This window comes from Notechis scutatus, chromosome Z (genome assembly GCF_049901735.1).
Source record: "Notechis scutatus isolate UNSWTSFEM ecotype Mainland chromosome Z, rNotScu1.2, whole genome shotgun sequence".
In the NCBI taxonomy this organism is placed as follows: domain Eukaryota; kingdom Metazoa; phylum Chordata; class Lepidosauria; order Squamata; family Elapidae; genus Notechis; species Notechis scutatus.
Window position 1 is genome coordinate 64,996,312 of NC_142025.1, and position 27,378 is coordinate 65,023,689.

At 40.2% G+C, this 27,378-nt stretch overlaps 1 protein-coding gene across 2 annotated transcripts in view; it reads left to right on the plus strand.

The window, feature by feature from the left end:
* Window positions 1-27,378, plus strand: part of BMPER (BMP binding endothelial regulator) — a 525,475-nt gene that overhangs the window by 274,228 nt on the left and 223,869 nt on the right. For both annotated transcript variants that reach the window (XM_026674868.2, XM_087947656.1), the window contains exons 10-12: window positions 8,806-8,910; window positions 13,985-14,030; window positions 26,459-26,788. In XM_026674868.2, coding sequence (XP_026530653.1) covers window positions 8,806-8,910; window positions 13,985-14,030; window positions 26,459-26,788 — 481 coding nt within the window. The remainder of the gene's footprint in view (window positions 1-8,805; window positions 8,911-13,984; window positions 14,031-26,458; window positions 26,789-27,378) is intronic.

The window sequence follows — 27,378 nt, forward strand, 5'->3', positions numbered from 1 at the left end:
AAAGTAAAAAATGAACTTAAAGAACAAAAAGAAGAAGCACAAGATGGAAGAGGATCTTTTGGCTTCGCATTTCAATTTTTAGAAATGGAGATCTTGAACTATGAAAAACAAGAAACACTGGCAGAACAAGAAGGGCGGGACAACGAAGAAGCCATCTTCAATGACCAAGCAATTTTAAGCGGGGTAAAAAAGGGAAAGGGGGGAAAGGGAGTTAAAAACTTAAGTACTAAAGCAACAACCAAAAAAAAGAGTAATTTGAAAAGTAATCATAATATCAGGAAGAAGCAGAAGGGAGGATCACAGAAGGGAGAATCAGATAGAAAATGAATAAAAAGGGGAGGGAGAAGAAGAGAGGGAAGAGGGAAAGGAAAAGAAGCTACAAAAGACAGAAACAAGATATAGAGGTACAGGAAAAACATACAAGAATTAAAGGTATAAACCTATTTAAAAGACACAGAGACAATGTTTAAAATTTAACTTAAGGAGAGGATTCTGCAAGGGTGCATGGGATAGCATTGTTATATTAGAAATAGAAAAGGGTTAGAAAATATGTTAGATGATTAAAGTGATAGAAAAAATTTCTATTGATGTGTAGTGGAATATTTGTTTGTAAAGAGAATAAGGCTCTCAATTATTTAAAAAGAACATTTAAAAAAACTGAAAAGAAACATGAAAGATTTTTATCAGTTGACAAGATGAACTTGAATAAAAATAATAACTTTTTTGACTACTATTAATAACTATTATTTGGTTTTTTATTTAAAGACAGTAATAAGTAAAATATGAAATATAGATGATTAAAGTGAAAGACAACCGATATTACTAGGTAATGTTTGTTAAAAGCAATAAAAATGTAAAAGATTGTTATTAATACTGTACTTGAATAGAATAATTATTCCATTTACTATTGTTTTACATATGTACACAGATATATATACATATATACTTTTTTCTTTTAAGAATTTAGTGTGTATTTTAAGGGAATGTACCAAGCAGAATTCGATTGAAAATAGGTATGTGTTATAAAATAGAGGTTAGAAAATGAATGGTATAACTGTAAAGATGTAACTTAATTTTTTAAATAAGATTTAAAATTTAAAGATTTAAAGATTTAAATAAGATACAAAGGTGTTACACCCCAGTCTAGTAATTACAGGGGAAAATTTGTTTTATGTGAAAAGATAATATGAAATTGTAAACAGGACAGATGAAAGTATAAAAACATTGATTAGAAAGATTTTAAAAATTAGAAAAAGATATGTAATTGAATTAAGAAAGGAATAAGATAATTTAAAATAAGGCTATAGGAAGTAAAGAAAGGGAAAAGCTATTGAAAACATTGCAAAAATAGTTATAAGATATGGATTAGAATGTATAAGATAAACATGTATTGAGTTTATGTCTGTATGGAGAAGTGATAACCCAGGGTCATGCTGTTAGGGATATACACCCTAGCAGAACCTGCACAGCAGTCAGGCAGGCAGGCAAATATGTGAGATAAACATTGTTGTAGTTTACACTCAGTAAAACAGATACAATGTGCTAGTTAAATACTTTATTCCAGTAAGATTTATAGCATAGTCAAACAGTCCATATATCATACACTAGTTCAGTCCGTCCGGGGATTAATCAGTTGCAAAGTCCAGTGTCGAAAAAGAGGTCGGTAAACTTACAATATCAGTCCAGTAATATATCTCTTCGCAGTAGAGATATGAAGAAGTCAAACCTCTTTTCTTCCTTCAGCAACAGCAGAGAACACGCAGTTATCTAACTATCAATCCATCATTGTCTGCAAGCAATCCAGTAAGCCAGCAATCAATCAAGTTCTCTTGCTCCCTCTTATGGCGATTTACAGCCGCACCCAAAATTACATGCTTTGCAGTTTAAAGTGACACACACTTAAACTCACTATCATAGTTTATATATATTATTTTACCCAAACTACGTTAGGTAACCATGTTATTCCTAACACATGCTGTTCTCAAAAAAAGATATTTTATTTGTATTTGTATGCTTTGTGAAAACTTAAATAAAACTTTTATTTTAAAAAAAGAGATGATGGATAGGGATAAAACACATTAGCAAAATGGAAAAGTAGAAAATATAAACAGTAGCATATATACTAATAGAAAAACAGAATTTACTCTATTTTAAAATAAACTAAGGGTAGAAGGTGGACATTTAGGATTAGGGAATTTAATGGTATTATTAATATTAACAGTGTGTTAAAATATACTGTAAATTTTAAACTTTTAAGGATTAGAAATTGTGGAGAGTGGGAGAAGTAAACCTGGAATCGATTGAATACTGTTAATATTTGGATCAATTAGTAGTGTTGGATATTTGGGATATTGAAAGCAGGGTGGAAAAATGAGTAATTTTTAAAATATCAAATACAAGATAAGGGATAAAAATAATGGCAAAAAGAAATGTTATGTATGCTTAAATGAATTATGGGAAAAATAAGAAAGAATAGAAATAGAAATAGGAGGGGAACAACAATACACATATTTTAATATAACAAGATCTATGCAATAACAAGAGGGAGGTTTAGAAATTGAATGGTGGTAGTATTAGATATGTTTAAATAACATGCAACAATGAAAATGAAATGTAATAACCATGAGTTACAACATTATGTTTATCTGTACTAAATGTATGATACCCAGGTATCATATCACACTTCACGCATTGATAAGTATAAGTAATATAAAATAAAAAACTTGATTTATAAAAATAAATAAATGGAATGTTATGAATATGCATAGAATGCTCTGCAGATTTGTTTTGTTCTTTGCATAGAATGCACTGAATTGTTTTCTTCAGCATTCTGTACTTCTGATGGTCTTGGAAAGAGAATTTCTCTGCATTTTGTAAGAATCAATCTAGCCCAAGACCTCCTTTTCCCACTCTACCTTCAAGTCAGCCAATAAGAATTTACCTGATGTTTCTGGAAATTATTCAGGACTTACAGTGCTTCATACATTGGAATATTATTGGGACAGCAGATTATTACAATATATCATTGGGACACATTGGAATAATTTGTTTCTGCTCTCCTTCTACCCAGGATCCCTCCCAAGAGACTAAATTTGGAGATTCTCCCCAAATGCTTCCAATGTTTTTGGGTACCTTTTAAGAGATGCAAGTTTTTTTCTCCATTTCCATCCCCACCCTTAATTCTTTATTGGACTTGTATAATTGTGAAGATCATCTTTGTGTTGAGAGAATCTAAATTCAGATAAGAAATGAAATCCCTTATAAACAATAGTTATCTACTGTAATTAATCCCTCTTTTAATTAATTGAGGTTTTTTCTTTTGCACAAACCCACAGTGTAAAAATCTCATTGGCAATAAAGCATTTTCTTTGTTTAGTTAATAGTGTTAAACAAAAGAATTCATCTATTTTCTTTTTATTCTTTCCTTTCCAATGTGGATATAGGATGGGTGCAGTGGTGGGATTAAAAAAATGTAACTAACGGTTCTCTGCCCTAATGTCCAGCTGGATAGGCATTGCTGGGTGGGCATGTGACTGGGTGGGCATGGCCAACTCAATATCACTCATGTTGAGGGGCGCCTTGCCTTTACCAGCCTCTCCTCACCATGCCCAGCCCAGTCCTGCCTCAGCCCTCCCTTCCCAGCCACTCCTTGTCATGCCTGGCCTCGCCTCGCCTTACAACCACAATTGAGGCCCAAAATTTATGTTGCTAAGTGAGAAATTTATTAAGTGAATTTTGCTATATTTCATGACTTTACTTGCCACATTTGTTGTTAAGTTAGTAACACGGCTGTTAAATGAACCTGGCCTCCCCAATGACTTTGCTTTTCAGAAAGTTGCAAAAGGGGATTACATAACCCTGGGAGACTAAAACCATCATAAATGTGAGACAGTTGTCAACCATATGAATTTTGATCATGTGATCGTGGGGATGCTGCAATGGTCATAGGGGAAAAATAGTCATAAGTCACTTTTTAAAGTGCTGTTGTAACTTTGAATGGTCACTAAATGAACTGTTGCAATTCAAAGATTACCTGTACAAAAATACAAAAAGCTTCTTTGTTTGCAAAAAGCTGCCCTAAATACCAATCATTAGATTAGATAAGATCAATGACAGTCACAGCCATTATGGAAATCTAAACCATTCTGTCCAAATATCTTCCTTCTCATCAGCAATACCTGCAACCCAGAGTTACAAATCAGGCAGGATGCCAGAGTACCTTGAGGAATTAAAATAGTTAAAATACAGTGATAACTACCAGCAGCCAACTCTTGCTCATAAAGTGAAACCCTTTAGCAGAGAGGTCAGTTAAGCTCTCCAGAAAGTGTGTGGGCATATTTGGGCTACAAAATGCCAAGCTAAAGAGAAAAATTAACAAAGTATATAGAGGACCCAGGTTCAAATTTCAGCCCTCCCAAGCTTGTCATGATCACAATAAAATTAATACATGCCACAGATATCTAAATAAACTTAAAGCCTGATGCCATGTTATGCCTTATTATCATGAGAGAAAACTAAAATGAATTGGAGGGATGATCCATACCCTAGCTCCTATTTTTTTAAAAATCTTACTATCAGTGAGCAATCATGCACCTTGGCTACTCTAAATCAATGCAAGAGACTTCTGTCCCAAAGGTGTGCTTTTTCAAGAAGCAACTAGACTTTCTGGAAACCAAGAAAGTCCAGTTGCCTCTTTTAAAAAAAAAACACCTTCGGGACAACCATGACCTGGATCAGGGGTCACCAACCTTTTGGACCTCAGGGACCACCAAACTCATAATTATAAATCCCAGGGACCACTAACTGGTTCTGTGGGCATGGCCTAATTTGTGGGTGTGGCTTGGTGGTCATGTGACTGGCTGGCCATGGCTTGTATGTAAATATTATAAATATTTATATAAATATAGATTTTTTTTTTTATTAGAAAAGAGCAACTTTTACCCAAAATCAGGCAAAGCAGGCAGGCAGATTGAGTTGCTCACAGAATCATTCAGTGATCTATCTATCTGCCATCAGCTAGCTCAGTCTGTCACATAACATTTTCTTGCCATGAGTCTCACTGAATAAAAGAAACTTCAGTCCTAAGGGAGGTTCGACTGTGCTTAAAAGCAGAGCCGAAGATCTAAAGATGAGCTAGAAAGCAAGAAATCCAACGATTTCCTGCTTTCTAGCTAATCTACCGTGTTTCTCACAAAATAAGGCCGGGCCTTGTTTTTTTTTGACCCCCGAAAAAATGGCTAGGCCGTCTTTTCAGGGGTGACTTAATTTCCCCCCTTGCAACCTCGGGTGGGCAGGTGGCAACAGCTTGGATGTTGACCTCGGCGTTGGTGGGGCACTTCGTATCGGGACACCTTCTGTCACCGTTGCTTTCCCTTCTCCCTTGCTGCCGTAGCATTTAGAGCAATGCTGCGGTGTTTGCCGCAGCCACGTGCGGCCAGCCATGGCTCCTCCCTGCAATCGGAGCCCGGCGGAAGCACTTGGCTTCAGGTGCTCCTGTCACTGCCTTCCCTTTGCCTTCGAAGGTAAAGCCAATTATTTTAAAAACGATGCCCTACTACAACAAAGCCTCCCCTGTCCAAGAGGGCAGCCCAACCCCATGTGGGAGGTGAATCTCCCGGGCCGCAGTGCAGGATCGGCCCACCTTGGGAGAAGCGCCCAGCCGCCATCCCTACCTGGCGCCGGGCAGAGCGCGAAGAGCTTCGCCTGGGGCGCCCAGCGCAGCTGACAGGCAGGCCCTCCTTCCCGGCAGCAGAGCTCTCACCAAGGCAGCGAGCACCTCTCTCGGCAGGTGGCGCTGACTCGGCGGGGCTCAGCTCGGAGGAAGACGTGGCGCAGGCTGTCGCCTTGCCTCCCTGTCCATGGATGGGTGGGCGCTATCACTGCCTCGGGCCGCCTCTCCTGGTGGCCCCTTCGGGTTCGGGCTGGAGGGACTTGGGAAGGAAGCCAAGCTTCGGTCGGCCCGGCTCTTCGCTTGGCAGGCGGGCACGCACCCGTGGCTCCCTTTCCCAGCTCTGCCCAGCCTGCACAGCTCCGGTGTGGTCCTGGTGGGATGAGCGGAGGGCCCGGCAGGGAGGCACTCACTGCCTTGGCGAGAGCTCTGCCGCCGGGAAGGAGGGCCCGTCTGTCAGCTGTGCTGGGTGCCCCAGGCGAAGCTCTTTGCGCTCTGCCCGGCGCCAGGCAGGGATGGCAGCTGGGTGCTTCTCCCGGGGTGGGCCGATCCTGCGCTGCGGTCCCAGAAGATTCGCCTCCCCATGTGGGGTTGGGCTGCCCTCTCGGGCAGGGGAGGCTTTGTTGTAGTAGGGTGTCATTTTTAAAAGAATTGGCTTTACCTTCGAAGGCAAAGGGAAGGTGGCGACAGGAGCGCCTGAAGCCAAGTGTCTCCACAGGGCTCCAGTTGCAGGGAGGAGCCCTGGCTGGCCGCGCATGGCTGCGCCAAATGCTGCAGCGTTGGTCTAAACACTGCGGCAGCAAGGGAGAAGGGAAAGCAACAGTGGCGGAAGGTCTCCCGATACGAAGTGCCCCACCAACGCAGGCAGCACCATGTCCGGGTATGCAACAAAAGTACTTCCTAACGGCAAGCCCCCCGCCATTCCCCCCATTTCACATGTTTAATATAGGCCTTAATTTGGGGGGAAGGGCTTAATTTGATTTTATGCCAATAAAACATGCTGGGCCTTCCTATTGGTGGAGGCCGTATTGTTGGAGAAACACGGTAAATCTCCCGATTCAGCAGAACAGTTGATGGTCAGAAAAAGGAAAAATAGCAATTTAGTAGGCAAGTTTGCTGGGTAAGGAGTGAGTGGGTGGGGAGGGTTCCCACGGGCCATGTGGGCGGGCAGCCTTGTGTTTCTGCACAGCCTGGATTAATTGCTTTGGGGGTTGCTCTGGGGATGAGATTTCTCTGCAGCCCACCAAAATTTTGTCATCGTCCACTGGTTGGTGACCGCTGCTCTATAGCATCATTTTGAGGGTAGGAGTTGAAACAGTTTGGTGACCACTGACCTGGATGACTGAAGAATCCCCAAAGACAAGAGAATCACATGATCTGACAACGTCCCATCCAGGAGAAGCAATCCTTAGACCCATTAAAGATACTAGCTGGTCTCACTCACCTCACAAGATATCCTAAGGAAATCATCCAGATTTAAGAAAAGATCACATGCCCCCAGAAAGGCAGTAAAAAAATCAGACAGAATGCCAAGCTTCCATCCTGCCTCTCAGCCATTGCTTAACTTGATCAGGCAGGCAGCAGCGGTCTGAAAAGATTGCCTCATCACTTCCCATCAGTGGGACCTTCCGAAGTCATTTTTTTGTAACAAAGAACCGAAAGACTAGTCAGATTACTCCATTTAGAGAAGATTATGGATCTAGAGAAGAAAGAGACAACTGCCCCCTCTCACCCTTAATTGGGGATGGAAGAAGCAAGGAGTGGCTGGGAGGGGTTCAGCCATGTTGAAAGTACACCCCAAAAGGACAGTGGCAGAAACCACTAAAAACAACCCTTTCCCTGGAGTCAAGCGCTGGAGCTCAGGCTATAGAAAGTCTGGGTGTACTGCCAAAGGCCATTAACAGCTGTTCCAATGTAACAAGGCTTACCCACAGAAGCAAATTCAGGAAAACACTTAAGCAGGGCAATAAAATAAGCAGGATTAGGCTAGAAACAACACACAGAGGCACACCAGAACACCTTCTTCCTCCTACCCTATCAGAGGTCAGGCAGGAGCCATTCATTGGTCAAGGTCCCAATTGGTAATCCTAACAGGATTGACCCTGTAAAGTGGGGAAAACAAAAGGCTGTTGGGAGGAGATTATTTTCCAATAGTCGGTTTGTCAATTGCTCAAAAAGTTTTCTGGTTCTCTTGAATTGGTGAGAAACAGCGGAATCCCACCATTGAACAGTTGCTGAACAAGTGGCCTTATTACTGTAACTTATGTACAGTAACTAGTGTAATTTATTTAGAGAATTACTTATAATAAAAAAACTAATAGTAGTGGGGAAAATTTTATCAAAAAATTAATCAAAAACTTTACATTGTGGCCATTAAAGGACTAGTTCTACACCATCAGTTGATGAAGGAATACCTTAGGAACTTCATTTGATATATGTAAATTGTAAGAAACTGAGCCAGTGTTTTATTTTAGCAACACATTGGAATCATAATATCTTTAGAGAGGGGGAATGGGAGGTGGGGTTAAGTCAAATGTATCTATACCTGCTAGAATATAGGTAATTTCTCCTTTGTATTTTCTAAATGTTTTCAGATGTTTAGTAGATGTCTGCCTTTGCCCCATAAGTACTCTAAATTTAAATTCGGTATTAGCTGTATTTCTGGCGTAAAGCAGAATGAATTTATCTGGGAATAAATTTTCTGTCTTAATGGAACAATCAAATATTTTTATGTGTAATAATTTAAACATGCCAATCACAGTGGCTATATTGAATCAGACTTTTTCTAATTATGTTATTCCAAACAAGACAATCAGGATATAGGATAAGCACAAATTGAAGTTTTATTCCTAAAAAAGAAATATAGCTAATCAGATGATTGATAGGAAATTCTATTGTGTCTTCATTAAGTCTGGAGTTACATTTATCTATGTGGAAGAATTCAAGTGAAAAATTATCCTGATAGCCTGCCAATCCAACCAGTTGGAAATGGACACCTGATAATTGATTTAGACTAAATAATGACATAATTCCAATATGGAATTTGCTTTTTCTTTGTATAACGGGATAAAAAATCACTGGAATAGCTTCTTCCTGCCATCTCAGGTGATAGATGTATTGTTTTTTCCTTCTTGCAGGATGGAGAGATGTGGTCCTCTATTAACTGTACCATCTGTGCCTGTGTGACAGGCAAGACAGAATGTCGCAAGAAGCAGTGTATTCCGGTCAGCAGCTGCCCTCATGTGAGTGTAACAGTAAATCTTTTAGAAGGATTTGAGCTGTTTACAAATGGTAGGGATTTTGGATAGAAATTTTTGACAGCCTTGATACATGCAGACTAAAGAGCCCTTCAGACAGAAAACAGCTCAGTATAGAGACTAAGTTTGTGATAACTTTTTAAATAGTGAATAGAAAGGTAAGGCGCAGAGCCACTCAGCTCTTAGATTTAATGGAGAACACTCCTAGTATTCTCATTCTTACTTGACTGAAGCCCAGATCCATGTTAGAAAAAACAGTAGGAAATATTGAGACCCAGAATTGCATTCATGTCATGGGGATTATTTGATTCTCAGAGGATTTAGAATTCTCAAAAGGAAGTAAATCACCACAATATCCACAGGGCCAATTTTCTTACCCATGCCGTTTATCAAAATGTCCTGTAGTAATAGTAGGCTTTTTTTTTCTTTTGGCAAGAGCCTACATAGGCTCTGTGGATTCTATATTTTATATTTTGTTTGTTATCCCTTCCTTTGCAACATACATTGCCAAAATACATTTTGAACCTATAAACTTGAAGTGAGCTTCAGATTTATTCAGGGCATGCTGCCCCATGCCTAGCATATGTTTTTATACATGTCTTCTATTGTAACAAATAAACAAAATTTAAATGTGGCTAGTCATATACCAGTGCCAAATGAGGAAAAACATAACCTCTCCCCCAAAATCTTAACTAGTTTTGTTTTTTTTAAGCCCACATACAGAAAAGATACAAACCTAGATTATGGATACAAACCTAGATTATTAAAAAGAAGCAAAGCCAGACTCAAAGATTGCCAAATAGGAAGTGTTTATAAATATTCATGGAGAAAAATGGCACATTTCTAAGGAATTCCTCAATTTATTAATAACACCCACCACACATGTTATCAATAATATATGGCTTTGTTTTACAAGACAAAAGCAGAATCCTATGTCAGCAGGACGGTTCAAGTAACTAGACTTATCAAAGAATAACTTTGCTTGAATTCCAGCCACTTTCTGCTGGGAAAAGGTTTATGCAAACTCGGAGATAAGGCTAACCAATGAAATTAGAAAGTATTCAAATGTATTTCTCACCTCTCTTCTAGAGTAGCTTGTCTACTTAATTCACTTCCTTCTGATTTGATGTTTATTGAATTAAGGGAAAAGGAGTTTTGTCCTTTTGAAGTTTTGGAAGTTTGGCTCGAGACTCAATGATTTAATTGGGGTAACTGCCAGAATTCTGACATCCTGATTAAAAGGATCAGAAGGTGATTTATGACATCGTGTGAACTTTTTTTTTTAATAAAGTTTTATTTGGGTTTTCACACATACAAAATACAAGTAAAACATCTTTTTGAAAATAGCATGGTCCCGGGTTGAACTTCTTTATACAGACACAAAACTCAATTTCATGCTCCTTTTTGTATTCTATTCCATATCTTATACTATTTTACATTTTCTATATAGTTTTTCCCCTCTTTTAATTTTCTCAATTTTATTTTGATTATCTCATCTCAATTCAAATCATTGTTTATACTTTTGTCTGTTCTGTTTCAATTTCATATTATCTTTTCTCATTAAACAAATTTTCTCCTGTAGTTATTAATTGGAGTATGACACCTTTATATCTATTAATTACATCCATTCAACTCTTATTTAAACTTCAATATATACCTTAAGTTTATGACCTTCAATATAATACATAATACATAACTTCCAATCGAATTCTGCTTGGTACATTCTTATAATACACACTATATTCTTTAAAAAAAAGAAAGAAAGAAAGATTGTAAATATATGTAATTATAAACCCTCATTCCAATCCAGTTCAGTTCTATCATTAATAATCATTAAAATCTTAACATCTTTAACACTTCTTTTCAATTAAATATCATACTTCCTTAAAAACACATATAATCTCCATAATTAATTTTTCCCTTATTTCTCTTCACATATGTTTTATAAATCATTAAATATACCTTTTGTTACATTTATTTATTGACAAGCATTCCACTGAATTACGATAGCTATTTTATCAGACATTTTAATCATACATTGTTTCATATTTTCTAAAATTATTTCTGTTTCTAATATAACCATACTATCTTATGTACCTTTGCAGAATCCCTTTTTCCATTAAGTTTTCACCCATTATCTCTAAATAGGCCCTGTTTCTCTATATTTTGCTTCTGTCTTTTAACTTCTTTTCCTTTCTTTCTTCCCTCTCATCTTCTCCCTCCCCTTTTTACCCCCTTGTCTCTCTAGTTCTAATTCTCTCTTTTGTATTTCCCTCTTTTGTTGCTTTCTGATTTTATACTTATTTTTCACTCTATTTTTTTTGGAGTTGTTTTTCCCAATCTTAAACTTTCCATTCTCTTTCCCCCCTTTCCTTTTTTCCCCCCATCTAAGATTACTTCTTCATTAAAGATGGCTTCTTCTTTGTCGCAATCTTCTTGTTCTGCAGGCATTTCTTGTTGTTTCTCATAATTCCAAATCTCCATTTCTAAAAACTGAAATACGAAGCCAAAATAACCTCTCCCTTCTTGTGCATCTTCTTTGTACTTTTTAAGTTCCATTTTCTGTTCTTCTAAAAGTGGAGCCATTTTAAACAGTTTTAAACAACCACCCAATTGATTTTAGTCATTCAAAACAATAACCAAGAATCCAGAAATCATCAAGTGTTCAGATAGTCCCGAGTTATATCTTCTTATTTCTTTTTCGACTTTCTCTTCCTGGGGTTTTTGTTGCAATATTTCAATTAGAATGTATCTTTTGGAAGTCTTCCTGAGATTTTGCTGTAAATTCTTTTTTAATTCCAGGCAGTCTCCTCCCTTCCAGATCCTACCCTTTTATTCTTTTTCTCTCCTTTCCTGTTTTCAAAATCTTTTAATTATCCAGAAATCTTTATTATCCCTTTGACTTTTTATTTTCAGCATTAAATGCCTATTGATGTCAAAGTGGATTTTTTTTCCAATTTCTTGCTTAAGTCTCTTAGCTGTCAGTATAGAAAAGGAGAAAACCAAATCTTTTCCCTTTTCTCTCCCCTTCGCAGCTTAAAAATCTTCTTAGGGAACAAGTTTTTTAATAGTTTCAATTCCAGGGTACCTTATTTGTTGCTTTTGCTGTTTGACCCGATCAACCAAAACTTTCTCTTCTTATCTTCCTCCTGCACATTCTTTTCCAGTCGAGTTCTTCTTTGTGGTGGCCATTTCTGACCACCGCTGCAACCGCCTTCGGGAAAGGGAGTAATGGCTAGCTGGGGAGGAGAGATGCGGCTCTCCTCAACCCTGCAGGCAGTCTCCCCCCTCTTCACCACCTCTATGGGGTGGCTTAGCCCCGAAACCAGCTGGCTCGAGGCGCTCCAGCAGCGAGCACGGATCGAAGCCTCGCAGAGATGAGGTTTCGGTCTGTCACTGAAGAAGCTCAAACCGGAAGTTTTTCATCATGTGAACGTTTTTTTGTTGTGTCCTAAACTCAGAGCAAAAAATATAATGATATGTTTAGACTTCATTCTATGAAGATAGACGTGATATCATTTGTATTTCTATCACATTTCACTGCAAGCATATATACAATACTACATTTTCTCCTGTGAAGGAGATTAGAGTGAAAGTGAAGTCCAAGATAAAATGTGTTTGTGTGCTGTTCTGACTCAAGCAGCTTAACATAATAATAGAGTTGGATAAGACCTTGGAGGTCTTCTAATCCAACCCACTGCTCAAACAAGAAAGGAATGTCAAATTCAAGCCCCATGGGGTGAATCCGGCCTGTGGGGTGCTTAGATCTGGCCTGCGGGGCTGATGTGGAAACAACAAAAGACTGGCCCGCAGTATCTCTGTCCACAAAAATGGAGTTCGGTAGGGCCACATGTGGCCCTCCTGATCTCTGTTTTTGCTGGGAGAGGGTTGCAGGAGGCACAGTCACAGCTGAAAATGGAGCTCAACAATTCGTTTTCACTGGTAGATTGCTTGGGCCACCACAGGTGCCCCCAACACGAGTGACATCGAGTTGGCCACATTCACCCTAGCCACACCCATCCCAGTCCCCCAGGATCAAACACAACCCTGTTGTAGCCCTAAATGAAATCAAATTTGACACTCCTACTCTATATCATTTCAGACAAAATGTCTGAAAGCTCTTTTTAAAAACCTCCAGTTTTGGAGTGTCCACAACTTTTGAAGGCAACCTATTCCACTGATTAATTGTTCTCTCTTCAAGAAACTTGTTCTTAGTTCTATGTTGCTCCTCTCTTCTTTGTGACAGCTCTTCAAATATTGGAATACTGCTATCATATCACCCCTAGTCTTTCTTTTCCTGGATTAGACATACCCAATTCCTGCAACCATTTTTCGTATGTTTTAGCCTCCTGTTCCCTAATCATCTTTGCTGCTCTTCTCTGCACTCTTTCTTAAGCATGATTTGCTCACTTAGACTCATTTTCTGCATTCACACTGTATTCCTGATTGGAAAATTAGAGTGATGAATTGTTCATACCATTTTATCCTGTGACACTAGGAGAGCAGTGCAATTGACCAGTTTATCATATGCCAGCTGCCTTATCAAAACAGGCAATATATGTTTTAAATGACCAGCTGTAAAGTATTTGTAATGAGTGGCCATAGAATATAGTGGAACAAAACTTCTGTCCTTACCACATTTTAATGCTGTATTCATGGACATATTGATTGACATTGTTTCTCAACACTGTTTTAAAATAATATAGTTTACTTGCAAACAGTGTTCCACTGTTAATGAAGCCTTTGTTTGAAGGCACAACTTGAATATTAACTGTCTCAGAACGTTTTCATCAGTTGAGAAACCTCAGTGGAATTATCTTTTTCTTCAATTTTTCCCTCTCTCTACCTCTTTACCATCAGAAGTGTAAATACAGTGGCATGAGCCACTAAAAATAAAAATTGTATTCATTTATCTTTTTGCATATTTTTTTTACTTTAGTACAAATTTATTAAAATGTTGAGGGTTGTTGTTGTTTCAGGAAGGAGATACCATAATGCATTAAAAGCATTACATTGAATTCTTTTCCCATCCCATATTATTTGTCCTTGTTTCATTTAGGGAAAGATCCTCAACCGAAAAGGATGCTGTCCCATTTGCACTGAAAGTGAGTAAGTTCATTTATTTATTGTTTTTTTTCCCAACACTTTTCTTGTCAGCAAAATAAGAATAAATTATTGTGTGTTATTCCTCATTTTTTTCAAGAAAGTAAATAGTTGCAATAGGATTGAGTTTATGAGAAATGTTGAAGAGCAAATAAATACATCAATATAAATCTTGATAATATTGCTATTTATTCCTTACATTTCCTTGTTAATAAAAAACATGAAGCCTATAATGAAAAGCTTAAAATGCTTGGTGTGATTAGAGAGTTCTCCCAGGATAATCTCTATTTATCTTAATATGAAATAAATTCAAATAAAATATAATTGAAATAATATTCAGTGCCATAAAAAAAATTTAAAAACATATACAAATTGCAATGAAATTAATAATAGCATGGAATTTGCTATTGGGAGTTGCTAGGAATTTTGCTGGGAATTTCTAGTCCTGCTATAACAATTTTAAAAGACTTTTTATAAGTAATATTCTTAATGAAAGTCAGGGTAGTCCAGATTTATAGTTGCAAATATAATAAATCTTTATTATAGCATTTAGCTGTTTAATTTTTAAAGTATTAGCCATGAGTTTGAAGTTCTAACTAAAGAACAATTCATATATTAGCCTTAACCCTAACCCTAATCTTTTCATCCTCATCTTTCTGTTTTCTGACACTTGGAAAAATCCTGCCCTGAATTGTCTGCCCTTGAAAGACAAGCTGACTAAGTAAAATGCAATTTCCAATATTCCTATATTCATTTATTCATGCATTAATACATTAATTTGTTCCACAAATTAATTATTAATTTATCTTTCATTGTTATAAAGATTTCCCTGGCAATTGACTTGTAACAGTTGATTTTAATATATATTGTAAATTTAATGGAAGCCATGAGTAAGAATAGAACAAAGTATGTCAGTACTTTTATAAATTGGTTGAGAATTAATGTTAATTGAAGTTCTGTGTGAATATTTTGTATGCCTCAAGAACACATTACATCTGGATACTTTGGAATTCACTTGGACTGCCCAGGTGTTTCGCCCTTCATTTCCCAGTTGTTTTTTTACACAGAAAGCGGCACTGAGTGTCAGGGCTTTCTACCCTGAGACAGGATCATCATTGGAAAGCAGTAATTTTGTTCTTTTCTGTTATGGTATGTGAGATAGTAAATACCATAAAAGAAGTACAAAAATATTTTAGAATTCCTTCCAGTGGATATGATATTTAATATATCCAGTCACCAAACCTAGTCTGCAAGTCCAGAGACAATCAACTGTATGATTTGCTTACATTTCTGGCAGAGAATGCTATCATTCGGCAAATAGACAGAATGCCTTCAGGCCTGAAGCGGGATAGAATAAGCTATAGTTCATTTCAGCAAGTGATTAACTCCCATTTAAATCAACAAGAGTTGAAAGATATTAACTTTGGTGGAAATGTCCTGTTTGAATTGAATTCTATTGAGTTTTTGTGTCTCAGGTTCTCTGCTTGCCTAAGTCCCTCCCAGTTTGGAATAATTTAAAATGAAGTGATGCAGAAAATTATGTGCCTCTGCAGCTAAACAGTGACCCTTATAGCTTGCCAAGATAAGTCTAGATTCAACAGTCAAGTTTTGCCACGACATGCTCGATGGACTAGAGATATATAAACTTTTAGTCCTTCATATTTTCTCCTATAAAATAAATATTTTTCCTTGTTCCTAAATTTCTGTGGGCCAAATATATCTGTAGCAGCCATATTCCATTGCTATTCTTCAGATGTATTAATTAAGCTGTAGGCAAAGTCACTGGGAATTCCAGGGGTTGCAGTTCAAAGTGTATGGAAAACAGAAGCATAGATATGGCAGGTCTGCTGGATGCAGGAGATTTGCAAGGTATGGTTTAAAAAAAAAAGAAAGTCAAGATGGTAATGCAAAAACAGACAGAATTTCAATCACCCATTGCAATTGCCATCTTAACTTCTTTGACCATATCCTTCATATCCCATTGGCTGGATGTTTAACAATGTGGTTTGAGACCATTGTAATTTCTTTTCTATCATGAACCAAAGCACTGTGTGATTATGAGGACACCAAAAGGAGACACTTGACCAACAGCATCAAAATAGTTGATCAATCCTCTGCAACCAATTTAAATATATAATAAAAATACATTTTAAAAGACTTAAACACTAAGCTGATATTATTTTTAAGAAGTTTTATTGAACTAGTTTTGTTTTAATGATTTTTGCTTATCCTTTGTATTCTGATTTTGGTGATCTGGATCAGTTCTGTAGAAGGGATGTTACAAGCTATTTGTTGTTTAATAGATGTTACAATTATGAATGAAGAATTATTTAGGCTGAATCCAATTCAAAGTTAAATATAGAAATTTACATGTACTTTAATGATCTCTTATTTCTTCTCTTGTATTCCCCTTATAATTTAATAAGAATACATTTTCATCCAGGTTGCATCTACCTTGCAGTTAAACTTTTATTTATTTATGGGGCAATTGTGTTTGGCATATCAAATAAATGAGGATTGTGTTTGAGAGACCAAACAAACATCAGAGTTTTTTCTGGTTCCAATCAAATGCTGTTTCCACTGCAGTATCCTTAATTGTTGAAAGTTATATTGGTCTATGGCTATTGTAAATTCCCTGGTTTTTCTTTTTAAGTCTTCTATTTTACACTGCATTAAAATATTATTGGCAGAAGCATTACGGATGAATAATTTTGAAAATATTGAGCAAGTACCAGAATATAAGAACTAAATAACAATCATTATTACACTTCTAATATCTATAACCAAAATCTCAACAATGAGGCTGTGTATTAACCAGGGGTGGGATTCAGTTTTTTAAACAACCAGTTCTCTGGGTGTGGCTTAGTTGGTGGGTGTGGCTTTGTGCTCATGTGACTGGGTGGGTATGGCCAACTTGACATCACTCATGTCAAGGGGCACTTCTCCTCGCCTAGCCTCTCATGACAGCGGGGATGCTGCAAGGGTCGTAAGTGTGAAAAATGGTCATAAGTCACTTTTTTCAGTGCCATTGTAACTTTGAATGGTCACTAAATGAACTGTTGTAAGTCAAGGATTGCCTGTATAAAAATACAAAAAGCTTCTTTGCTTGAAAAAAAACTGCCCTAAATACCAATCATTAGATTAAAAATACCTGCAAGCCAGAGTTACAAATCAGGCAGGGTGCCAGAGCACCTTGAGGAATGAAAATAGTTAAAATGCAGTGATAACTATCAAGCAGTTACCTCTTGCTCATAAAGTGAAACCCTTTAGCAGAGAGATCATTTAAGCTTTCGAGAAAAAGCACACCCAGGAAAAGCAATCCTTAGATCCATTTGCACCACTTAAAGATACCAGCTGGTCTCACTCACCTCACAAGATATCCTAAGGAAATCATCCAGATTTAAGGAAAGGTCACATGCCCCCCAGAAAGGCAGTGAAAAAAATCAGTGCCAAGCTTGCATCCTGCCTCTTGGAAGTATACCCCAAAAGGACAGTGCCAGATAGTACTAAAGCAGTGAGGAAGACCCCCTCCCCAGATAGAAAAAGAAACCATGGAGCAGGAAAAAATTCAAACAATACAAATAATTAAATCACAATAGTAGCTGTTGCTTGTTGAAGCTGAATAGGGAAAATTATCCCATCAATAAACACAGGATTAAATGTCACCAAGCACAGAATTAACCTTCACCAAAAACCAGTTTTAGACCAAAACTCAGAAAGGATATGTAAACTCATGTTTTAATGTCAATCTTTCTAGCTAGCCAAGTAGTCTGGCTGAATGTCACTCATCTTGGTTCCCTGTCACTAAAAGCTCTGCTTCATTATTCAATTATTTCTTCAAAGGGCTGATTATCCAGGGAAGTATTTCCTCCTAACAGCAGTGTAAAAATCTTAAAATGGGTGTTGATAGAATTACCTGAGAACGCCCTTTCTGTATATGCTGCAAGAGAGTCCAGGAATGGGATATGACTTCTCCTACTGACGTCATAGAGCTGAGTCTGCCACTATAAAACTATCAACCTTGGCTGCTTGTCATCTTTTAGGCAAAGATTCTTGACAGACATAATGTATCTCTGGAAGATAAACAAATAAACAACAACAAAACAAACCCCCCCCAGATGAACTAGGGTGGGGCTGGACTCTCTTGCAGGGTATATAGAAAGGGCATTCTCAGGTAATTCTACCAACACCCATTCTCATACATGCTGCTAAGAGAGTCCAGGAATGGGACATACCAAAGCCTGCATGCCCATGGGAGGGTCAACGTCTGGGTAGGTCACTCCGACTGTGGTACCACCTTCGACTGTGGTACCACCCTCCTTCAAAATGAGGCGTCCGCTGAAGCAAAGGAGTCCAACATATAATGATGTATAAACGGTGATGGAGATGCCCAGGTAGCAACCCTGCAAATCTCCTCCAGCGAAGCCTGAGAAGACCAGGCAGCCGAAGTAGCCGCACTCCTAGTGGAGTGAGCTGTGATGTTCATAGGAACTGGCAGGGACAAAGCTTGGTATGCCTTGGAGATGCAAGTCCAAATCCACCTCCCAATCGTAGTAGGAGCCATTTTGGTCCCCAATGAGGTGGGATGAAATGACACAAATATGGCCTCCGATCTCCGAAATTCAGCCATCCTCTTGATGTAGATCTTGAGGGCCTGCCTTACATCCAACTTATGCCACCTGTGCTCCAACTCATGTTGTGGTCCGAGGCAGAAATTTGGCAAAACAACCTCTTGCGCCTGGTGAAACCAGGAGTTTATCTTGGGAACAAATGTGGGATCTAACCTCAATACTACCCTGTTCTCATGGAACACACTGGAGAGGGCCGCTAACTCCAATACCCTCCTGGCCGAAATGATGGCCACCAAAAACACCACCTTAAAGGTCACGAGTTGGAGAGACACTGATTTAAGGGGTTCAAAGGGAGGACCCGTAAGGGCATGTAGAACTTTAGGGAGATCCCACATGGGAAATCTGTGAACCACAGGAGGACGGTTAGCTGCCCCCCATAGAAACCTGCATACAGAGGGATGATGAGATAAGGAATCAAAATCCTCTCAGGACAAAACAGAGGAAAGAGCCACCACTTGGCAGTGAAGTGTATTAGGGGTGAGGCCTTTATTGAGCCTGTCCTGGAAAAACATTAGCACCTCCGCAACAGATGCTGAGGAAGGCACAATTGCCGACTTAGCTGCCCAGGAACAGAAGACTTTCCAGGTAGTATTGTAGATGTGCGAGGTGGAAGGCTTGTGGGAGGCCTGAACGGTGTTGATCAGCAACCATTCAGCAAAATTGGTCTCTCTCATAGGTTGCCACTCAAGCACCAAGTGGCTAACTGGAACCACTGAGGGTCCAGGTGGATCAAGGGCCCCTGCTGCAAGGAGATTCTGTCATCCGGGATCCTCCATGACCAGGCTACAGATAGATTCACCAGATCTGCGAACTAGGGTCTCCTGGCCCAATGGGTGGTCAGGAGGATCAGCTCTGCCTTCTCCTCCAACAACTTCTGGATTATAGTTGGAATTACCGGAACAGGGGGAAAGACATAAAGGAGACCTGGAGGCCAGCAACTCCGAAGTGCGTTGGTCCCTTCCGCTCCCTGGGTCGGAAACCTGGTGAAGAATCTGCTTACCTGAGCATTGAGGGGAGTGGTGAAAAGGTCCACAGCCAGGGTACCGAACCTGTGGGACAAGTCCAGAAACAATGAAGGATGGAGGCTCCATTCCAAATGATCTACCTGGGACCGACTCAACCAGTCTGCCTGGACATTGTCGACCCCGATATGTGATCCACCCTGATGGACAGAAGATGTCTCTCTGTCCATCTCCCCAGGAGTTCTGCCTCCCTCATGAGGGCCCTGGACCTTGTCCCCCCCATCTGTTGATATGGGCCTTTGCGGCCACGTAGTCCGTCATGACTAGAATGTGGCGACCCACCACCCTATGTTGGCAATGCTTCAGGGCCAAGAAGATGGCCCTGAGTTCGAGCCAATTTATGGGGCAGGCTCTGTCTCCCTGAGACCAGCTGCCTTGAGCTATCTCGCCCTCTAGATGGGCTCCCCAGCTTTGAAGACTGGTGCAGGAAGTGAGCAGGACCCTGTCCGGCTCCTTGAAGGGGAGGCCCTGCCAAACTGCCTGGGATTGCCACTACCTGAAGGAATGAAGGACCTGTGGTGGAACTGGCACTCTGATGGATGAGGGGCTGCTGCCTGCCCATTGAAATGGCAGCAGGAAGCATTGGAGCACACGGGCATGAAGACGGGCCCACGGGAACATGCCAATGCAGGAGATCATCTTCCCCAGGAGCTGAGACAGGAAAGACAGGCACGGTGCACTGGCATCAGATCTGGAGAACAAGGGTGTTGAGGCTTTCTCTGCGGTCTGAGGAGAGAAAAACTTGGTAGCGGGAAGTATTGATGATCACCCAGAGATACAACAGCTGGGTTGTAGGGGAGGGGTGGCTTTTCTTCAGGTTGATCGAGAAGCTGTGGTTGCGCAGGCACTGCAGCATGATGCAAAGGTCTCAATGGGCCAATCCAACCGACTGCGACTGGATCAGCACTGGATCCTCACAGGAATAAACCTCAGTGAAGCCGCTAGAGCTGCCAGCACCTTTGTAAAGACCCTGGATGCCGATGAAAGACCAAAGGGAAGGGCCTGGTACTGGCAATGGACAACAGTGGTAACAGAAATGGAGAAACTGGCGGTGATGAGGCCAGATAGGAATATGGAGGTAAGCCTCCGTGAGATCAGTGGAGGAAAGGAGATTGCCCTCTTGAATGCTCTCTAGAATGGAATGCAGAGTTTGCATTTTAAAGCGCCTGTATGGAATAAATTTGTTTAGGAATTTTAGGTCAAGGATGGCCCTCTACCCCCCAGAGGCCTTCGGGATCATGAAGAGGCAAGAGTAGAAATTCAGTCCTTGTTGTTCCATCAGAACTGGCTCAATGGCCCAAATTTTGACCAGATGTTGAATGGCTGATTCCACAAGGGCCCATCTAGAGCTGTCCCTCGACATAGGGCATAGAACGAAAAATTGTGGGGGTGGAGATAGAAATTCAAGCTGTAGGCCAAACCTCACTGTTTTAAGTACCCAGGCATCTGATGTTGACTCCTCCCATCTAGAGATGAAAAAGGCCAAATGGCCTCTGATGGGGGGGGGCAATAGGGTCTTTACTTTGCGCATCGGAATGACCGACCTCCTCCCCCTTGAAAGGGCCGTTTACCAGGTGCCTGTTGTTGCCTGCCTGAAGCCTCAGGACATTGTTCTTGGCATTGCGGGAAAAATCTCTGGCCTCTGGAGAATTGCACTGTGGATTCAGACCTGAAGGACGGAGACTGATAGTACAGACTAGGATGATTCTGATCTCTTTCCCATCGTAGAGAGAATCTTATGCTTATACTTGGTTTCAACCAAGTAAGGCTCCAGTGTGTTGCTGAACAGCTTATCTCCAGAGCAGGGGGCCGACGCCAACTTCCATTTATGACACACATCCGACTGCCAATTCTGCAGCCAAAGGAGCCATCTGGCCACTACAGAGGAAGCCTGGAGGCGAACTTGGCAAAGTTCAAGGTCGTATCTGCCATAAATTCCACAGCAGCAATTATCTTGTTAAGATCCTGATGCACCCTGAAATCAATGGCTGGGAGCCTCTCTTGTAGTTGCTGGAGCCAGTGTAATGAAGATCTCATGAAAAATGAGGCTGCTGTAGATGCCCTGATAGTTCACGCAGCAGCCTGGTAGGTGCGCTTGAGGGTTTGATCAGACCTCCTATCTTCTGTCTTCAGCACATCCTCAGGTTCAGTGGGCATGCCCAATGAGGAGAATGAAGCAACCACTGAGGTTCTGGGGCCACTTCCTCTGGTGTCAGTTGTGCCATAACCAAGGATTTGTGCAAGAGAGGTTTGAAGAGAGAAAGTTTGAAAACCCCAGTAGAGGAAGGTTGATCAGCTCTGAACTCTTCCTCCTCAAACATATTGTGATCCACTATTTCACCATCCTCCTCAGAGTGTGAGAAATGACTGTGATCAGAAGGATTAGTATAATCTCCTTCCTCCTCTTCCCCCCCCCAATCTGAATGAGCTGATTGCTGACTAGGGTAACTTCTATAAGATGAAGAGACCCCTGGGATAAGGAAGAAAACAAGGACTGCCCCCTTGAGGGCAAATTAGTTGATTAAATCCCTCAGCTATGCCCTGTCTGATGGCAACAGCCACCATATCCTTGATATCTTCAAGCCTGTGCCCTGAGGGAGGGTCTGGTGGGTGAATTCCAGCAGCTGTGGAAGTATTTGTAGCTTCAGGCCTAGGCCTGTGACTCCTTGGACTAAGTGACCTATGGGAAAAGATGGACCTGGGCCCCAGGCTGCTTGTCTGGAAGAAGGGCCTATCCTACTCAAATCCTGTGGCATAAGCTCCTCCTCCACCCTCTCAGACCAAGCTAAAAGGTGACTAGCAGAGGTGGAAGCCATTTCTCCCCCTCTTGCAGACATATCAGGGCAAACCTGCAGTTCCCCAGTTTAGGAGGCCTGTTGCATCTGATCTCTCATCTGTGCCAAGGTCTTCTCAAACTGCTTTTCTAAAGCAGAATGTCTTCTCTTCTCAGCCCTAAGCTCTGATTTGGAAGTCTTTTTTGGAGCTAGGGCTTTGGCCTTGAACTTAGCAGCCATTTCTCTGTTAGTAGAATGTCCCTTCTGTCTTCTCTTTTTTCTAGCAGAGGCTTGAGAATCAAGAGGTTCTTCTGGCCCTTAGAGCCTGCCTGTGTGGCTTCCATTTCCATCATGCAAACAGGGCAGGCACAAGAGGCGCTGTGAGTTTCCCCATGTTAAGTGCAGCCTGTGTTAGGGATAACATTGTTTTACCCTAACTGTTTTGGGTAAAGATAATAAAATGATGAATCATGGTTTGTCAGATAAAGTGTATGTGACTTTAAGCTAAAGGAATGTAATTAAGAGTGCAGCTGTAAAAGTACTATATAAGCAGCAAGGCACTCTCTGGCTCTTACTGGCTGGCTTATTGAAGACTGCGTTCTTGCTGGATCGGGGAGGAGAAGAAGTGTTGGATTACTTTGAAGATATTTCTCAACGGAGAGAAGATAAGTTTTGGACAGATTTATTATATGTGTACTGACACTGGCTATTTGACATGGACTTTGCAATTAGAGTATCCTCGACAAGACTTGACTGAATTTGGTATATGACTAATGGACTGTTTATAATGACTATGCTATAATTCTTAAATGGAATAAATTATATTTTTGATAGCACAAGCGTATCTGTATTTTTACTGCGTGTTAACGAGAAGGCTTATCTCACACATTTACCTGTCTTCCTATCTGACTTTGCTGCACGTTCTGTTTGGTTTGTTTTCCTTAACACCTGTTGGGGAATCCAGGCTTAACAGCCTGTAGCAAGGGCCAAATGAGCCTTGAAGCTGTGAGGCCTGATCCACAAACCTTTCCTGAAGAGACAAGGTGGCCACCCAGTCTCCCAAAATGGCCGCCTACCATGTGCGGCAGCCCAGAAACAGTCTTGTCACCTTCCCAGCTCAATAAGGAAGGTGATAGCATGCAGGCCCCAAGCTACCTTGCACTGGCTGAAACAGCTGCGAAGCAGCGATAACAAGCCCTGGAGTCAGCTGTAAAGTGGGGAGATAAGCAGCAGTGCAACAACACGATCCGACCTTCGGGCTGTGTGGGAGGCTCTTTAGAATGTTCCCTGTAGTCACAGCCCCTTAATGAGGCAGCGCCAAAGCCTTGACGCCACCAGAGGTCAGGTTCCCGCCCTCCTGAAGCTTTGCTCGAACCGGAGTCCCAGGAGCAGCAGCAAACCACAAAGGCAAAGAAAACACTCCTTCAAACACTTTAAAACTCTTTCCAACTCATTTTAAGCTCAGACAATCTTCCGGAGACAAAGCTCTAAGTCAAGAGCTGAGTCAAAAAGATGACGAGCAGCCAAGGCTGATTGTTTTCATAGTGGCAGACTCAGCTCTATCACTTCAGTAGGAGGAGTCATATCCCATTCCTGGACTCTCTTAGCAGTGTGTATGAGAATAACCCTTCCCCTTTAAGAAAGTCAAGCCTCAGAAGCTCCCGAGACAGGAAGTCTAGGCGTACTGGCAAGAATGTAATAAGGGTGAAAAAAAAAACAAAAGGAGATTGCTTCTAACTACCGGTTCTTCGAACTGCTTAGAAAGTTAACAAGGGGTTCTATAGAACTGGACAGAGCCAGTAGAATCCTACCCCAGGGAAATAGAACAAGTCAAGTAGTACTTTCAGCCCAGATATAGAACAAGTCAAGTAGTACTTTTACTCTACCGTTTACTTGTCAGAAATGCTTGATATGTGGGTCTCAGGAAGCAGCCCACTGTGATCTGGCTGGAGATCAGTATCCACCCCATAGAACTGGCAGAATAGGGGACTGTTATGATTCAGGAAGGTCTGATCTTTCACCTGACTTCTTGGTGAGGTTGACTCTGGTTACTTATTGAACACTAGTCAAAAGAGAAGGTTCTCCCTCTGCTTTCATTATAGTTAGGGAACTAGTAACAGGAGTGGGATTCTATCACTTCGTACCTATTCAGTAGAACTGGTTTTTAACATGCTAAGCAATTCAGAGAACCGGTTGTTAGAAGAAATTACTGGCCTAATCCTGTAAGGAAGGCAGGAAGGAAACATTCTGGTGTTCCTTACAGAAACTGCCTCTCTGTTAACCCTTATTACATTCTTGGCAGGACTAGACTTCCTGTCTCAGGAACTTCTCTGAAGTTTTTTTCCCCTCCTTTGCTGGTATTTTGCTTGTGTGGAGTGACCATTCGAAGTTACAATGGCACTGAAAAAAAGTGACTTATGACCATTTTTCACACTTACAACTGTTGCAGCATCCCCACAGTCATGAGAGGCCAGGCGAGGAGATGCGTGCATCGATGTGAGTAATGTTGAGTTGACCACACCCAGCCAGTAACATGACCACCAAGCCACGTCCACCCAGTCACATGACCACCAAGCCACGCCCACCAACTAAGCCATGCCCACATAACCGGTTGTTAAAAAATTGAATCCCACCCCTGACTAGTAACCCCCAAAATACAAACATGTCCTGTAACTACTCTTAAAATAAGCAGTGCATTTGCTCACTTAAATGCTCATGACTTGTACTTGCATTCTAATGGGTCATCCACAGCATAATTGCTTCTGTGTTATGTTGCAATACACAATAGCATCAGACCTGACATAAGGAAGATTTAGCTTAATTCTCCATTTAGGCAGGGAAGATAACCTTCTTTAGAGAATGTTCCAATAAACCTTGAGTTAGTTATTGAAATATTACCCAATATTGAGTGAGTCTTCCTTGATTGGGTGATTGTGGGTGCAATATTGAGTGAATCTTCCTTGATAAGGTGATTGTGGGTACAAATTAGTGGGAAAAACTTCACACAAATGTGTAAAGTTCTTGCAACAAGGATAAAGGTACAGAATATAAAGAATACATTATTATTAGGAGTGACATTATTAAGAGTACATTATTATTAGACATTCCTAACAATATCAAGGCATATCTACCTATAGCCTTTAAGAAGAATATTTTTCACTTCAACTAAATCCTCTAACAATAGTGAAATTTGACAGCAAATCTCACTATGACACTGAGCCAACTATGCTCAACAAATTCACTACCAAATTAAATTGTATAAATTAAAAAGAACAGCCTTTCCCCCTCCCTTTCTACACACACCCAGGCCAATTCCTTTTGCCCCTCCCCATTGTAGGGCTTTGGAGTAGGATCAGCTCTTATGTACCCATGGGGGGAAAAAATCTGCTGGACTCTTATTATCAGGACCCCCACTATATATTAAAAGGTATTTCAAGATCTTGTCTTCATTCTCAAATAAACCAGTAGCTTGAGCATTTGAGATAAGTTCCAGGAAGTTCAGTAGAACATATTCTTGCTATAGAAATTACACATTAAAGAAACATATGATTTTATGGATTGTTTTTATAATTTATCTGTCCCCCAATGCATACTTGTAAAGTACAGAAGCCAGTTTGTTAGCCCTACAATGGGGAGGGGCAAAAGGAATTGGCCTGGGTGTGTGTAGAAAGGGAGGGGGAAAGGCTGTTCTTTTTAATTTATGCAATTTAATTTGGTAGTGATGCCAAATGAGGACCGTTCCAGATGTTTCATGGAAGTAAATCCATATTTCTCATTGAATGTAGATTTGAAAAAGATGAACAGCTAACATAGCTTTTCAGATAAATGTACCAGGATGGTTTTGATGCTTCATACATTATTTGTTTAGGTGTCTCCTGTACTTAGAAATATAAGCTATGAAGTTTTCCTTCATGTTGGAAGTTCCTTTGTATCCATCTAATATTTACCTTTCCAAATACTGAAATTGATTTTTATGCTGTTTTTGTTTCTCACTCACCTGCAGAGCCTGGAGTTTGCACTGTATTTGGAGACCCCCACTACAATACTTTTGATGGGCGGACATTTAACTTTCAGGGAACATGTCAGTATATTTTGACAAAAGATTGCACTTCCACCACCTCACCTTTCCAGGTGCTGGTAAAGAATGATGCCCGAAGGACTCACTCTTTTTCCTGGACAAAATCTGTAGACCTTATGCTAGGCAGCAGCACTATCAGCCTCCATCAGCATCTCACAGTGAAGTGGAATAGGACTCGCATTTCTCTACCATATGAGACAACACATTTTCACATTGACTTGGAAGGATATCTGTTGAAAGTGACAACTAAAGCAGGTGGGAGTATAATATGTGGTACTAAATTCTCCATGATATCACCACAATGATATATAAATTAAGTTTCTACATTCTGCAATAAGGTCATCTTGATTTATTAAAAATGATGGAAATTCTAGTTTTCCATTACCACATTTTTCCCAATATGGGACCCTATAGATTTATGGGATTATTAGCTGCTAGAGTTATCCTGCAATAGAGAATAGCTAACATCAAAAATCCAATAAAAACAATAAGTAAAGACTAAAAAAAATAAGAATGTTTCATTTTAGGGTCTTGGTAAAACAAAACAGATTAACAAGAATCCTGGTATTTGATGGGTTTTTAAATATATTTATTTGGCATAAAGCAGCTCTGAAAATTTATTTATTTATTTATTTTTCAAACATGTACAAGATATCAAGTATAGGTATGAACATAAACATAAACAAAGAAGTAAGTACAGATAAATGGGGACAGTAAGATAGGGGTGGTAGGCACGCTGGTGCACTTATGCACGACCCCTTTAAGGACCTCTTAAGAATGGGGTGAGGTCCACAGTGGACAGTTTGAGGTTGAAGCTGTGAGGGATTAAGGCTGCAACAACGGAG